At 37.4% G+C, this 15,618-nt stretch overlaps 1 protein-coding gene across 2 annotated transcripts in view; it reads right to left on the reverse strand.

Moving 5' to 3' along the window:
• Positions 1-12,834, reverse strand: part of HELLS (helicase, lymphoid-specific) — a 43,277-nt gene extending 30,443 nt beyond the window's left edge. The window contains exons 1-6 of one of the 2 annotated variants that reach the window (XR_002338907.1): positions 12,655-12,834; positions 12,111-12,232; positions 7,084-7,206; positions 3,920-3,976; positions 1,225-1,261; positions 823-887 (exon numbers count right to left, since the gene is read on the reverse strand). Coding sequence is in view for 1 of the 2 variants with exons in the window: in XM_003359300.4 (XP_003359348.1) it covers positions 823-887; positions 1,225-1,261; positions 3,920-3,976; positions 7,084-7,206; positions 12,111-12,232; positions 12,655-12,685 (435 nt within the window). In the remaining variant the exon portion in view is untranslated. The remainder of the gene's footprint in view (positions 1-822; positions 888-1,224; positions 1,262-3,919; positions 3,977-7,083; positions 7,207-12,110; positions 12,233-12,654) is intronic. The other variant, XM_003359300.4, reaches the window with a different exon arrangement.

Below are 15,618 nucleotides of genomic sequence, written 5' to 3' on the forward strand. Positions count from 1 at the left end.
TATTTTTAAATGGGAAAAAAGGGAAAATATCAGAGTATACACCTAGAATAAAGACAAGCATTATGTGAAACCCTGTATTTTATACTTCATCAAGATGTAAAGAGAACTTCAGATAAAGGAAAAATGGGTTAAGCAATAAGGTTAGTTTTTTTTTTTTTTTTAATTAAGAATGTGACCTTAAATTATGCTTAAGGAATATTTAGGATTTGTCATAACTGAAGACTCTCCTTAATTTCTATTTAATGAGGTAATAAGTAGGTGAAAAAAGAAACTGGCTTTAGAAATGAGTTTATGGTGAGTTTCCATTGTGGCTCAGCAGGTTCTGAGTATCCATAAAGTATCCATGAAGATGTGGGTTCAATCCCTGGCCTTGCTCAGTGGGTTAAGGATCCAGTGTTGCTGTAAGCTGTGGAGTAGGTTGCAGATGCAGCTTGGATCTGGCGTAGCTGTGGCTATGGCATAGGTTGGCAGCTGTAGCTCTGATTTGACCCCTAGCCTGGGAACTTTCATATGCAGCAGGTGCTGCCCTTAAAAAAAAAAAGAAAGGAGTTTATGATTTTAGTTCCCTAATGGTCTTTATATAAGGAACAAAGTTCTTAAGATATGGTTTGGAGGTTTTAAGAAGTTATAATAATTTCTGATAATTATAACTCATGCCCCTTAACAAATAGGAAGACAGTGCCATCTTCTTCCCTAAAACACTTAACTGGCAGAAAAACCAGGTAAATAACAGTAATATAGACAGCTTTAATGAGGTTCCAAACCCACAAGTTTTATTCAATGTTGAATCTTATGTGTCCTTCCTTCCCCCTTTAGTTTTACCTCTTTTGACATGACCTCTGAAATGTTGTATGATTCATCTTCTCTTCCTCTTTTCTTTCTCATAACTACAAAAAAAAATTTTTATTCTTCATAGTAATTAAAACAAAAACAAACACACAATGGAGTTCCCATCGTGGCTCGGTGCTAACAAACCCAACTAGTATGCATAAGGATGTGGGTTCGATCCCTGGCCTCGCGCAGTGGGTTAAAGATCTGGCCCATGAGTTGTGGGGTAGATCACAGATGCAGCTTGGATCCCACATTGCTTTGGCTGTGGCATAGGCCAGAAGCTGTAGCTCTGATTCGACTCCTAGCCTGGGAACTTACATATGCTGCAGGTGTGGCCCTAAAAGGACAACCCCCCACACACACATATTCATCAAATAGATCAAGGAAATTTACCTGTATTCTCCTCACTTGCATCAATGGAATTTTTACCCTACAAAACAAGGATATAGAATATTATTTTCCTAAAGACTTTTATGGCATTATATATTAAAGGTCACCATTTAAGGGTTCCTTGTAGCTGAACCATATCCACAACTCTTCACTATTATACTTACCAACAGGTAAACTTTTTCTGTATTTCTCTACTATAACTTGTTGGTAACCTTATCTCTCTACTTTTCCCCAAAGCTTCTACTTTCCTCAGTTTTCTTCCATGTAAGAGAAATTTTAAAATTAAAGATAGCAGGCATTTTTATTTTGAAATTAATGTGTACATTTTCTTTAACTGTATGTTTATGATGAAGATATTCATTGGGTATGGTATGGAATGAGTCCTCTTTTTCAGTACAATTTATAAGTTAAATACAAGTGGAAGCTGTCCTGTCTTAATAAATCTATTTCTTGCTTAAAAAAAAAAAAAAGTTAAATACAAGTGAAAGTAGAAATAAAAGAGAATACTAACTGAAAAAAATATTAGTGAGGAGATAAGGGAAAAGATGTTCCAAAAACAAAGTTCCAAATTGAGAGCTGGAAAAGAACAGGTTGACAACATGTATGATAAATCAAAATAAGAAAGTAAATTTTAAAGCGAAGTTAAAAATGTAAAGGATTAAAAAAATAACAAGAGACTGGTAAAATGGAGTAGGCAGATTTAATGATTGACATCTTTAGGAAAAAACAAAACCTGGTATAAAAATTAGCTGTGAGGTCTGGTTTAAATCAACAGGTTGAAGAGTAGGGAGTAAATGGTTAAGCCAACAAAATTTTAACTATGTTCTTCAACAACCTCAAATAAGTCCCTTGAATTACGGAGTCAAATATCAGTCTTTAATAATTGCTTTTGTTGCAAAGTTATCTGCTATGCACTTATTTTAACATCACCACTATCCACACTAATAATCAAGTAACTGGACTTAAGGTTACCTTTTCTTTTCTCCTATTGGCATTTTGATGTTTTCTAATAAAAGCAGGTTAGTATACAAGTTAAATGTGGGGTCTGAAACTAGTCCTAGGTTCAAATCCTGGCATTACTATTTATTAGATAGGTGACCTTCAAAGTTAATCAATTCTCATTCAGAGTAGTTATGTTCTATAAAGTTGCTGTGACTACTGAATTAGTAAACACTGAATCAATGTATCTAGAAGAAATACAAGTCTAGGTTCCTGGAAGCCTTTTGGTCACATCTTCATCAACTGATGAACACACAACCCTATTTTATGTGTGTTGCTGTTTAAAGACATCTCTTTAAAATATATGCTGGACTTCCTGTTGTGGCTCAGTGGATTAAGAACCCGACTAGCATCCATGAGGATGCAGGTTCGATCCCTGACCTCACTCAGTGGGTTAAGGATCTGGTGGTGCCATGAGCTGTGGTGTAGGTCATGGACATGGCTGTGATCCTGCGCTGTGACTGTGGCCAGTAGCTGCAGCTCCAAGTCAATCCCTAGCTGGGAACTTCCAGATGCCACAGGTTTGGCCCTAAAAAATAAATAAATGCTGATTAACATTGAACAGCATTATAACTCACACCTTAAAGAAACTTACATAACTCACCTATTTTCTCCATAAGCCACATCACAGCCTTCTTACATTAGAAACACTAGCCAGCACTTCAGCACAATGTGGCTGATGGTCATCTTAAACATCGGAATCACCAAAACCACAAAGATGCAAAATTCAAGGCATTAAATAGACCACAAGAAGGACACTTGTTTGCACTGTAACAGCTTAAATAAGGTAGGTCGCTTTGTTGGACCACAGCTAGAAATGTGCATGTTGGAAGAATCAAATTTTTTGCCACTCTGCACATGTACATGTCTGCAAATGGCCACATAAACATGAGTATTGATTTGGGATTACAAATAAATTTTACCAAGTAGGCTAACTGGCAAATATGCAATCTATGAATAATGAGGATGAACTGTACCTTATGTCCTTACATCAGGCTTCTTTATATGTAAAATAAGGATAACAACACTATAATAGTTGCTTTGAGAATTAAGTAAAAGCATGTAAAGCTTAGAACAATACCCAACAGAGTAGTCCACAAATGTTTTTATTATTTTTTTTTCACTAGCACAATTATTATTTGTACAATCCCTATCAATATGGCATTAAACAGTCTCACGTTAAAACATATCCTCCTGAAAGATCACATCTGATATTCAGGCTATCCCTAAATGAATACTCTATCTGAAATGCTGTCACCATATATTCTATCTGTTCCAATTTTGGTTTCACTGCTGCAGCTATGGATAAGATAAAAATTTAGACTACTGTTATGGCTGTAAATTGACATGATGAGGTTAAAGGCATGAAGAATAATAATTACGGGCTCCAAAAGAGCTGGCTACTTATAAAATACCTTGCAATACAAAATATTTGCAGAGTTTTTTCCCAGACAAGAAAGTGAAATTTTGCTATTATGAAAAATTAGTCCATAAGATAAGGAGTCATAATTTAGCTCTGCTTTCTTATCTAAAATACTGAGAAACAGATTTTACATGGTTTTATACAGCCAACAAAGACAGGTTATCAGATAAAGGTTAAAATTATACAGACGATCAATCAATAGTCAAAATAATACAAAAGAATGTCTTCAATATTTAAGGCAATATATATAAAATACTCTAGCTTACTATACATTACCTTAGTAACTTTTAAAGATTCCTTTTTTCTCTCCAATTTCTCTTTCTTCTTCTGTTCCTGTAAGATAATTTTTTCTTATTGTCAAAAGTGGAAAATGCAAAGTATGAAACACACATCTCAAATAACCTCACAATGAAGAAACTAAAAATTAAAAACAAGAACCTGTAGTTCAAGCCTTTATGGAATAATAGAATAGATATACCCTCCTGCCTTAAGCAACTAAAATCTACATAAAATACACCAAATGATGGTTTTCAAATAACATGCAGCAAAGGGCAGTGAACACTGACAGAAGGGAAACAAATGAGGTCAATTTCTGGCTGCCCAGCTTACTGCCTGGGGCAATTTCCAAGTGCAAATAGTGGAGGGAGAACCCAAATAGAACTCAACAGTCTCCTTGAGTTGAGGACACTGCAAAACTCAGAGGAGCTAGCAAACCAGGGTCAAATACCAGAGATGAGAACTCTAAAGCTCTGTAGAGATATTCTCAGGCTGCCTAAAGATCAGTGTGAGCACAAGAAAAAAAAAAATCAAGGCCAGAAAAAGAGGAATGACAAATGGAACAATCCCTGCACTCACAAGGGATCAAGAAGAGTTCACATTCCCTTCAGCCAAAGTAGCAAGGCCTCAGGGCATCTAGAACATCCAGTAGAGGGACCAAGTTAACCTCAGACTAAAAGAGCTGTTTCATAAGCACCCTAACAAAGCTTTAAAATCAGGACACGAGAGATGTGGTTAAAAGTGTATTTGCCTTACAATAACTCATTTGGTTTGGTATTCGCTTCTCTATTTCATTTTACCATACAAAGGTTTAAAAAGGGCTTCAACAAAGAGAAAGAGATTTTAGCAAAAAGAGCAAAATCTTAAAATGATCATTAAATGTGAATGATGGGGGTACAGATTTATTATACTGTTGATATTTGCCCAAGGTTTTAAATCTTCATACACTCTAGTGGACTAAATGAATTATAGTGTTTTAGATTGATAAATGCAATAGGAAGATAAAATAAGGTAATCAGAAGTGTGAAAGCAGAGGCATCAAGTAACTTTACCTAAGGTTGTCATGCAGGCGTCACTGAGAAAATGTTTAAGGTTTGAAGATGATGATGAAGTAAGCCAGGCAAATTATCTATAGAGAAGATTCCAAATAGAAAACAGCAAGGCCCAAAGGCAGGAAACAGAAAAGGAACAGATCTGAAAGGTAATGGGGTTAAGGGAGGCAACTAGATTGCTTACAGTGTTATATAGGCTTCAGTTTTGTCAGAAACAATATAAACTAGAATACAGTGAAACACCATAAAATACTTTTATAAGAAGTGGGGGAAAGCACTAAAGAAAAATAAATTCTTTACACAGTATAAAATCTCTCAGAAATGAAGGTAGGGAGTTCCTGACGTGGCGCAGTGGAAACAAATCCAACTAGGAGCCATGAGGTTGCAGGTTCGATCCCTGGCATCACTCAGCGGGTTGAGGATCTGGCATTGCCATGAGCTGTGGTCTAGGCTGCAGACGTAGCTCAGATCCAACATTGCTGTAAATGTAGTGTAGGCCAGTAGCTGTATCTCTGATCCGTCCCCTAGCCTGGGAACCTCCATATGCCACAAGTGTGGCCCTAAAAAGCAGAAAAAGAAAAGAAAAAGAAAAAAGAAGTGAAGGTAAATGAATATTAATCAACTATAATAATAAAAAGATTTTTAAAAAAATGAAGGTAAATGAAGACTTTTTCAGACATACAAAAGCTCAAAGAACTTGTCACCAACAGAAAATGCAAACAAATCTATAATTAGAGAAAGCAGATTGCTAAGTATCTGGTGAAAAAAGAAAATGGGAGAAAACTAAAAAAGGGCAAGAATTCAGCCATACAAAAAGAATGTAACCTTGCCATTTGCAACAATAAGGGATGGACCTTGAGGGGATTAAGTGAAGTAAGTCTGACAGAAAAAGACAAATACCATATGATCTCACAGGTGGAATCTTAAAGAAAAAAAAAAAAGAGCTCATAAGAACAGATTGGTGGATGGGGATAAGGGTGTCAAAAGCTACAAATTTCCATTTGTAAAATAAACAAATCACTGAGATGTACTATATAGCATGGTGACTATAGTTAATGATACCTATTGCATTACCTGAAAGTTGCTGAGTAATTATAAAAAATTCCTGCCATAAGGGAAAAAAATTTTAACTATCTATGATGACGATCTAGGCTTACATGCTGACCATTTTGCAATATATACAAACATTGAATCATCACACCTGAAACCAATATAATATTATAGGTCAAGTATACCTCATTAAAAAGGGGGGGACAGGAAGAATTTTTTGAAATTGATGGTTATGTTCATTATCTTCCTTGTGGTGGCTTCATGGGTATACATTTTAAATATGTTCAGTTTTGTGTATATCAATTCTATTTCAATTAAAGCACTTTTTAAAAAAAGGGATTGGGCAGCATAAAATTCAATTTTTAGCGTCTAAATACATTACTGCATAGGATAAAAACCATCGACAGGTGAATAGAAAAATAAACATTGGTATATTCATATAATGGAATGCTTCTTCAGAATAAAAATGATCTACTAAATAAACACACATAGGTGAATCTCAAAAATACACTGAGACACAGAGTACTTATCATATGAATCCATTTATATAATATTCTATAAAAAGCAATATTAATTTAATAACAGGAACAGAAATCAGTGGTTGTCCAGGGCCAGAAGCAGAGATCATTTAGACAAGAGAACTTTTTAGAGTGATGGAAATGTTCCTTATCTTGATTGTGCTCATTCAACTTGAGAATTAAATGTACGTGTTTTATTGTATGTAATTTATATCTCAATAAATCCGTTCTTTAAAAAAAACTTATGAAGTTCCCATCGTGGCTCAGTGGTTAATGAATCTGACTAGAAACCATGAGGTTGTGGGTTCAATCCCTGGCCTCGCTCAGTGGGTTAAGGATCTGGCGTTGCCATGAGCTGTGGTGTAGGTTGCAGACGAGGCTCGGATTCCGAGTTGCTGTGGCTCTGGCATAGGATGGCGCCTACAGCTCCAATTCGACCCCTAGCCTGGGAACCTCCATATGCCACAGGAGCGGCCCAAGAAAATGGCAAAGACAAAAAAATTAAAAAACATGCTATTAAGTATAATCAATCACATATACATACCTCTAATTGCTGCTGTTCCATTTTAGTCAATAAAAATTTGGAGTAAATATTGCTTTTTTCAAGCAAATGTTGAAGTCTACGATATCTAATATCCACAGACTCTCTATCCCAAGACATTCGAGCCTATCCAAAGAGAAAGTTTCCATAATTATTAAGTTTTCTGACATACATTAATTTTTCTGCATAACATGTAACAAAGCTGGCTAAATAAATGAATAAATGCTCTGTAGGTTTAATATATTTCCTGTAATGAAAAATACTATTATAACTTTAAATTCGTTTACTAAAAATGAAACAAACAAAATGCTAGAATAGTTATAAATCATGATTCTGGGATTCAATAAACTATCTGGTGAGACATAGCTTGGATAACAAAATATTGAAATTTCATACACTGATTATATTGTTACTGGCATTGACAGAGTTGAAAGTCCACTTTGAAATATTTGACATTAAACTTAGAAAGTAAATATTTAATTGCAGTAGAATTTAAGCTTTTAAACAATCAAATGGTTTCAGAAAAGAAAATTTTCATACATCAGTTTTATCTGAAAGAAACTGGAATTAAAAGATAATCTCACTAGCTAGAGCCTAGAACATGTTTTTAGAATTTAAAAACTACAGTGTCAAAATTTTTCAACATGCTAAATCTATTAATTTCTTATAAGCTTTCCTCCTGAGTATTATGTTGCCCAAGCTTTGCCTTTACCTTTTAGCTTTAACTTTCATATTCTTAGCTTTATCTTTCACTTTCTGTACACCTTCCATTTAGAAACCTCTGCTTTCCATATTATTTTTACACACCATTTATTTATTGGTTTGTTAGAGTATACAACAGTCTAGTGGCTGAGGAGGTACCCTCTCTCAATTCACAATAAAAGTTAAAACATTCTAAAAGAACAGCAGAGGGCACAAGAGAGAAAACAAAAAAATGAATAGTTTATAAAGATCCACAAACTTTTTTTGTAAAGGGGCAAAGAACCAATATTTAAATATTTGAAAATATGGTTTATACTGCAAAGACTCAAATCTGCCTTCCTACATAAGAGCAGTTATAGACAATATGTAAATAAAACTTTATTTACATAAACAGGCAAGCCAAATCCAGTTCATAATTTGCCAACCCAATGCTATAACCTGAACTCAAAAGAAAAGCATTAAGTGAGGTGAACAAGCCAAGTGAGAGGTAAATCTATACAAATCTTACCAACCAGCGTTTCCACTTTTTCGGGTTGGGAGGAAGAAGAGTGTGTAAGTGTGTTAATTAGTGGTTAATAAGGCCTGACCTTCCAAATCAGATACCATTGTATATTGGCTCATATTTCACAGACAGTTATCTCTTTTCTATCAAAATAAATTCATTTCCTAGTATAAAAGCAGTGAGAACAAGATACCTAAGAATAAATCTAATGAAAGTAATACATGCAAATTACAGGAAAATTACAACTCTTTCAAAAATCACCCATAATCTTATCCATGGAAATAATATGTTAATGACTCATAAAACTATTTCAGTTCTTTCAGGACAGCTTTTCTTTTGCTATTACCAATATACTACTATGATTACAGTAAGGAGTCACTGAATGAAATGAGTACTACAAATGGGGAGATGAAACTACTTAAGACTTTATTATTTTGTTTTGGTTTTCTTTTCAAATTCAATTTTTCAAATTAAAGTATAGGTAACTTACTAAAGACTTTATAAATATGAATTCTTAAATTTAACTTTAAATTTAATATTTTAGTTAAAATACACTGTGCTTAATTTAGATCTATCTGCTGCCTTAAATCCTGCTCAGATTAAATTAATTAAAGCTTTAAAGTATCATAATGGGGAGTTTCCATTGTGGCTCAGCAGTAACAAACCCAACTAGTATCCATGAAAAAGTGGGTTTGATTCCTGGCCTTGCTCAGTGGGTTAAGGAGCCGGCACTGCCCTGAGCTGTGGTGTAAGTCGAAGATGCAGCTGGGATCTGGTGTTGCTGTGGTGTAGCCAGCAGCTGTAGCTGCAGCTCCAATTCGACCCCTAGCCTGGGCACTTCCACATGCCACAAGTGCGGCCCTAAAAAAAAAAAGTAAAGTGCCACCATGGAACAATTACTTATTGCCTTTTTTTAAGGCCATACCCTCAGCACATGGAAGTTCCCAGGCTACCATAGCCATAGCAACATAGGATCAGAGCTGTGTCTTCGACCTACACCACAGCTCAAGGCAACGACAGATCCTTAACCCACTGAGCAGGCCAGGGATCGAACCCTCATCCTCACAGATAGTTGGATTCATTTCCACTGGGCCACAACGGAAACTCCCGGAACAATAATTTATAATGTAATTAGAAAATTATGCCAATGATTAACCTTTAAAAACCCAGTCTTCAGTATTTCAAAATAATTTTGTAGTAAATATTTCATCTTATCATTACCCTTTCTTGACTTAATTTTATTATTTGTTATATTAACATAAACTGTAGCTTCATCTGTGAAAAGTACTGATTGCCTGGGCAGGAAGCTTCTCTTGATGAGGATGAGTATGTCAATGGTCACCAAGAGCATAAATTCTCCACTGCCCATCCTATTACCTCTACCCACCCCAGATTCCCCCTACTCCCCAGGGAGTTATAGTTTGGTCTACACGCACGTGAACTATTTTTTTCTTCTACTTTTCTAAGAAACTCACAAATCTTACCTTTCCCCTTCCCCCACTACAAAGACCTTAATGCTACTCCCAAGTCTTTCAGACCTAACAATGACTTCTTTCAAAAGGAAATGCAGGTGAAAAGTCAAAGAAAGTAACTGTAGCAAATGAATGTCAAAGTCATTCTCCAGGCTCTTCACAAACCTTCAACTCTCCTAAAGAAAGCAAATGCTTCTCATTAAGAACTTAAGTTAGCTCTTCCTCTCTTAAGTACTTCTAAATATATGCCCATAAATACTGTATTCTTCCCAAAGGACTCTTTACTTGTGTATACTGAATTTTTTGGCTCTAAAGACAAGTTGGAACTTATTCTTAGAATTTTCTCTATAGCCACTGAAGGAATAATTTTTAAGCATCAAATGCCGAAAGTAATCAAATTCCTGCAATATCTGTACATAAAAACATATGTAGTAACAATGGATCATAGATTTTTTTTTTAGCAAATTACACCCTGTATCAATAGGACTGAAAAAAGCTAAATACTTTACTCATGGAGGATTGAAAAATAGATTAAAAATTGCTATTTTAAGTTCTATAATGCATAATCACTAAAGAAAAGCCATCTGTACCAAACCTATCCCTCAAGAGTAACAATTTCAAAAAATCTCAGGACTAGAGCCCCCATCGTGGCACAGCGGAAACAAATCTCACTAGGAACCATGAGGTTGCAGGTTTGATCCCTGGCCTCGATCGGTTGGTTAAGGATCCAGTGCTGCTGTGAGCTGTGGTGTAGGTTGCAGACGCAGCTCAGTTCCCATGTTACAGTGGTTGTGGTGTAGGCTGGCAGTTGTAGCTTTGATTCAACCCCTAGCCTGGGAACCGCCATATGCCGTGAGTTCGGCCCTAAAAAGCAAAAAAAAAAAAAAATCAGGACTGATGGCAAGATGTTTGTTCAAAAGCTTAAAACTTTCACTGAAAGTTTAAGTTATTCTGACTCCTAGTTTAATCAAAAAATACTTATGGTACCACAAATTCTGACAGAATTTTCAAATGTAACAGTGCTTCATTTGAACTAATGCATTCTGGAAATGCATTCTTATGCTACTTCATGTCTTCAAATAGTTATTTCCTCAATTACAAATCATTAGTAACAAAAAAACTAGTATTTACTGGAGTGAAAGTATAACAAAGTGGTTTAATATTGTGAATACTAGAACCACATGGGCCACACTGCAATCTTTGTTCTACCTTTACTAGCTGTGGGACCCCAGGCAACCTCTAGATACCTCAGTTTCCTCAATTGTAAAATGAGATCAAAACAGAACCTACGCTATAGAATATGTTAATAAAAGTAATAGTTTATACTAGTAATTAAGCTAGTAAGTTTAATAACAATGAGTTTAATGATAGTATCTATAGAACAGCTGAGGCGTCAGTGAGTAAATATATGTCCAGCATTCACAACAGTGACTGACTCAGTATATGATCATGAGGTGTTAACAATGCTAACAAAAGAATCATTGCTGATATAAAAAAGCGGGGAACCAACTAATTCATTACTTGTCTTTAAAGTGCATTAGTCCCCAGTTTAAGTCCATGTAATTACATGGAGTTAATAAAATATTACTGTCCTTAGAGAGGTATAGGGTTAAGGGCAAGAATTCTGGAGACAGCCAAATCTTAAATCGAATTCACTGGTGTGCCACCTCGAATTGCCTCAGTTTCATCATATGTACATGAATATATCAAAAGTAACTATATAACTATGATATTGGGAGGGCTAAATAATTACAAGAAAATCACTTAGTAAACAGCACATAAGAGCTGTTTATGCACATTCTTGCATAGGCAGTGATGAAGCAAAAGGGTGGGACAATGCTGGAGTAAAATACACTTAAGAATTGAATTTTTTCAAGAAGTTAAAAACTACTTTTAGTAATATACAAAATACTCTGAACAAGAAAATCACAAGCGATATAACTTGTCATTGAGAAGGTACATCAAATTTTAACCTAAAGGGTCTTAGCAAAAGCCCAAAAAATGGAAAAGAAAGAAAAAACAAGTTGATCACTTAGTTGGAATAAAGCACCGAAAGAATTCACTAAAAAGAATTCACCACCGACTTTGGAAGAATTATGATGGCTAAATAAGCAATTTGAAATGTTCACTTAAGTGAGATGAGGCCACTTTATTGACCAAGAAAGGCTACATCTGATAGAAGCACCATTCAAAGCCCGTGCAAAAGTTTCCTCAAAGACAGCATCGGTAAACATACAAATATATAACGAAGCCCGTTTTAAAGGTGATAAAAAAAAATCAAACTGGTAAACAAACCACAGCCAAGTAAGCATCAGTTTACTACTTAAGGACGAAGAACTTGATGTCTAAATTACCTTTTCTAGCATTTTCCGCTCTCTCTCAAGCCCAGCAGCCTCAAGCTGTTCTTCCTCTTCTAGCATGGCTGGGGTAATCACGGCAGTCTCCGCTTGTTCAACCATATCTGGAGCTAGGGACCCTGGGGCAGGGGACACGGCCTTTAAATTGCAGTTTTAGAAAGCGATCACTCAACATCCGAATTAAAGAAGCTTCCTTCCTTTCCCAGGTGTATTTAAGGTAAAAGTTGAAGACCTACAGCGACGCCAGCCTCACTTCTCAGCTAGGTCTTCACAATGTCAAACAAGTTGCCTGGACCCCAGCTTACAAATGGGGATGTTCAAGAAAACACAGCTCCTCTGCGTAAAATCTCCTGTACTATACAAATATGTGCGATTCTGGGCGTCCGTCACTCACCCCTCACAGAAAGGGTACCCGTCCTTCCCTCCTCAGACTGTTTGGGGTCGGCTCTCCCCCGAAGCTCGGCAGCAGTCTCCATGCTGCTCCCCCTCCCCCGCCCCGGACCCCGCCGCCCGCGCCAACAGGAAGATTCTTCTCACTCACCGCCGCTGCTCGCGGGCTGCTGTGCCGGCATGGCAGGACACACACTCCGATACCCAGTGCCCTCCTCTAAACGCCTGCAATGCCGCGAGCTAAATCCTCACGGCCGCTGCAAGTTCCCCCGCCAAGCGTCCAGTGAGAGAAAAACGCGCGCTCTCCTTCGCGGGAAAACACCGTCATCTCGCGATACTTCGTGCTCCCCACCCCGCCCCCGAACACCGGGGGCGCGAGATTTGCCGAAGTTTGCTTTTCCTCCAAACCTACCCGGGCTGCTGTGGACGTTTAACTAGACCTCGGTCTTGGGGAAACTGAGTTCTGCTGCAGAAGTCAGCCTTTGACGAGCATTGTAATGCTGGGCGAGTCCGCCCACCATGGAGGGCCCAGTTTCCTCGCGTTATTTAAGGTGCCAAACTATGCAGTACTTTGGTAGCGCTCTTAGCAGTTTCCAAGGCACCTTCACTCGCTGTCTGATGTGATTAAATCCCACCAACCGATGATCCCTTAGGCAGAAAGGTTGTACGAGTATCCAGGTGAAAATGCCAACCTTGCCCACCATCCACAGTTCACATTTTGAGGTAAAATTTCCCAAAGTGACCCAGAAGAGAGCTCTTTTTGTGGGCGGGATGGGAGAAAGAAATGATAAGATTATGGTAGAGTTTCAAAAAGTCATTTCAAGATAAGGGAGAACTTAAGGCAGTGATAAAAATTGAGCAGAGCAGCCAGTAGAAAAGCTGTAAGATTCAGGAATTCAATAGAGCAATAATTAGAGATGGCGTTTAAAGTCAGGAGCTGGGCTTTTCTTGTCTCTAAATTTCACTTCAGCCTTCAGTTTCACCCATTCTTATCTGCAGTTCCTTTCAACAAGTTCTTGTGCCACCCCCCTCCAACTCAGAATTTATGGTATACTTGCCATGTGACGAACCACCTGCTTCCTCCATTTCTGACTCCAATTGTATTTGTACAAAATTCAACCGTCTACAATGCACATCTTTCATAACCATCTTCATCAACCTTCATAGCACTCTGAGATTAGCAGAGCAGATTGATTTTATTCCTACATTATAGGTGAGAAAACTGATGCTCACAGAGGATAAATTAACTTGCCCAGAAGGCTACAATCACTTTGTGATAAAACAGTAGCCAAACCCAGGTCTTTTGAAAACTAGTTCAATATTAAGATCAAGTATAACCTTCATTAATAATTAATTTTAAATCCTAACTCTTTCTAACCAAAGACAATAGCCGTCAGTCTCACATTACTAAGATTTTTGACCTTTACTAGTGTTACTCCAAAATTTCTTTCCCCCTGACTTTGACACACTGCTTTTCACAGGGTTTCCCCCTAATGAACTGAAAAACCTTTTCTTGTTACTTTTATTTTTTCTTATCTTTTTAGGGCTGCACCTGTAGCATATGGAAGTTCCCAGGCTAGGGGTCAAATCAGAGCTACAGCTGCCGGCCTCCACCACAGCCACAGCAATGCGGTGTCTGAGCTGCATCTGCGATCTATACCACAGTACACAGCAATGCTGGATCCTTAACCCACTGAGTGTGTCAGGGAGCTAACCCACATACTCATGGATACTAGTCAGGTTCCTTACCACTGAGCCACAATGAGAACTCCCTCTTGTTACTTCTTTTGAACACAGTTATGGCTCACCTCTCAAAATCTCTTCTCCATCTGCTGCTTTTCTCTAAATACTTTGTTCCTGGTAGTATCTGCTCTACAGATGTCAATGATCAGCTCAAGGCCAACATTTCCCTTCTAATTCCTTAGAGATGGAATGGGGAAGATTTGTCCAAACACACATGGGATAGGATTCAAGGCAATTTCATCAGATTCTCAAAGGATAGAAATCTCATCTTATATCTGGGCCCACATTTGACACAAGTTGCACTAGGGTGTCTTCTGACACTTCTGCCACTGTGCAGACTTTAAGAGTGGCTATGAAAAGTTTTGTTCATCCACTTTTATTTAATGGTCACCATTTCAATGTCTTTTCTGGAATCTAAGTGCTGGACAGCAATGAACCAGACAGACAAGATCCCTATTGATAGGGAACTTAACATTACATGAGTTGAGGCAAATAAGCATGTGTGAGAAGCACTCTGCCAGATGTTAGAGTGGTGTGAGAGAAACTAGGTAGTTACTTTAAACTGCATAATCCGGTATCTGAGGAAGTGACATATATTTAAACAGAGAACCAAATGTCAAGCAGCCAGCTAGCCCAAAGGGAAAAATAGTCCAAGCAGAACCTACAGCTAGGGCCAAGAGACAAAGGCTTGGGTATCAGAAGTTTGAGTATCAGAAGGCCAGTATGATGAAAGCTGAGCTGACAAGGGGATATGTCACAGAAAATCAGAGGTAGATCGTCCAGATGAGGCACAAAATGTCTTCTTCTAGAATCTTCTTCATGTTAATGGCTTCACCATCCACCCAATCATAAAAGTGAAATAAAACAAAACAAGAAAAAAAAAAAGCCACTGTTCCCTCTTGCTTAGATGGCCCCACTTCCTGCCTACCTGACAAAGAAATCAAGAGCTGTAAAAGAGAACTTCCCTTTCCGATTCCCAACATCAAATTTACAAACCTATTGCATCTGACATCTTTTCCACTTTCCCTCATGATATGTTCTGGATGCATCCCCCTGCAGCCTACAGAGGAAGCTTAGATTATACATTTTTCCCATTCTCTATTTCTTAAACTTCTACTGAGAATTTTCCACTGGTACTTAATTACTTGAACACACACCAAAGTAACTAAGGAAATCAATGACTACACATGGGTCAAATTTAATGGATATCTCTCAGTCCTCATCTCAACCTCATTGCCACCTGACTGTCAATCACTTCTTTATGGAAACAAACTTGTCCCTTGTTTTCTCTCACCCCCTACTCTCGTGACAGTCACATTCCTTTTTTTCCCTATTATTCCTGTTTCTGACCTCTACTAGTTCATTTTCTTCT

The sequence above is a fragment of the Sus scrofa genome, chromosome 14 (assembly GCF_000003025.6).
Source record: "Sus scrofa isolate TJ Tabasco breed Duroc chromosome 14, Sscrofa11.1, whole genome shotgun sequence".
NCBI lineage: Eukaryota > Metazoa > Chordata > Mammalia > Artiodactyla > Suidae > Sus > Sus scrofa.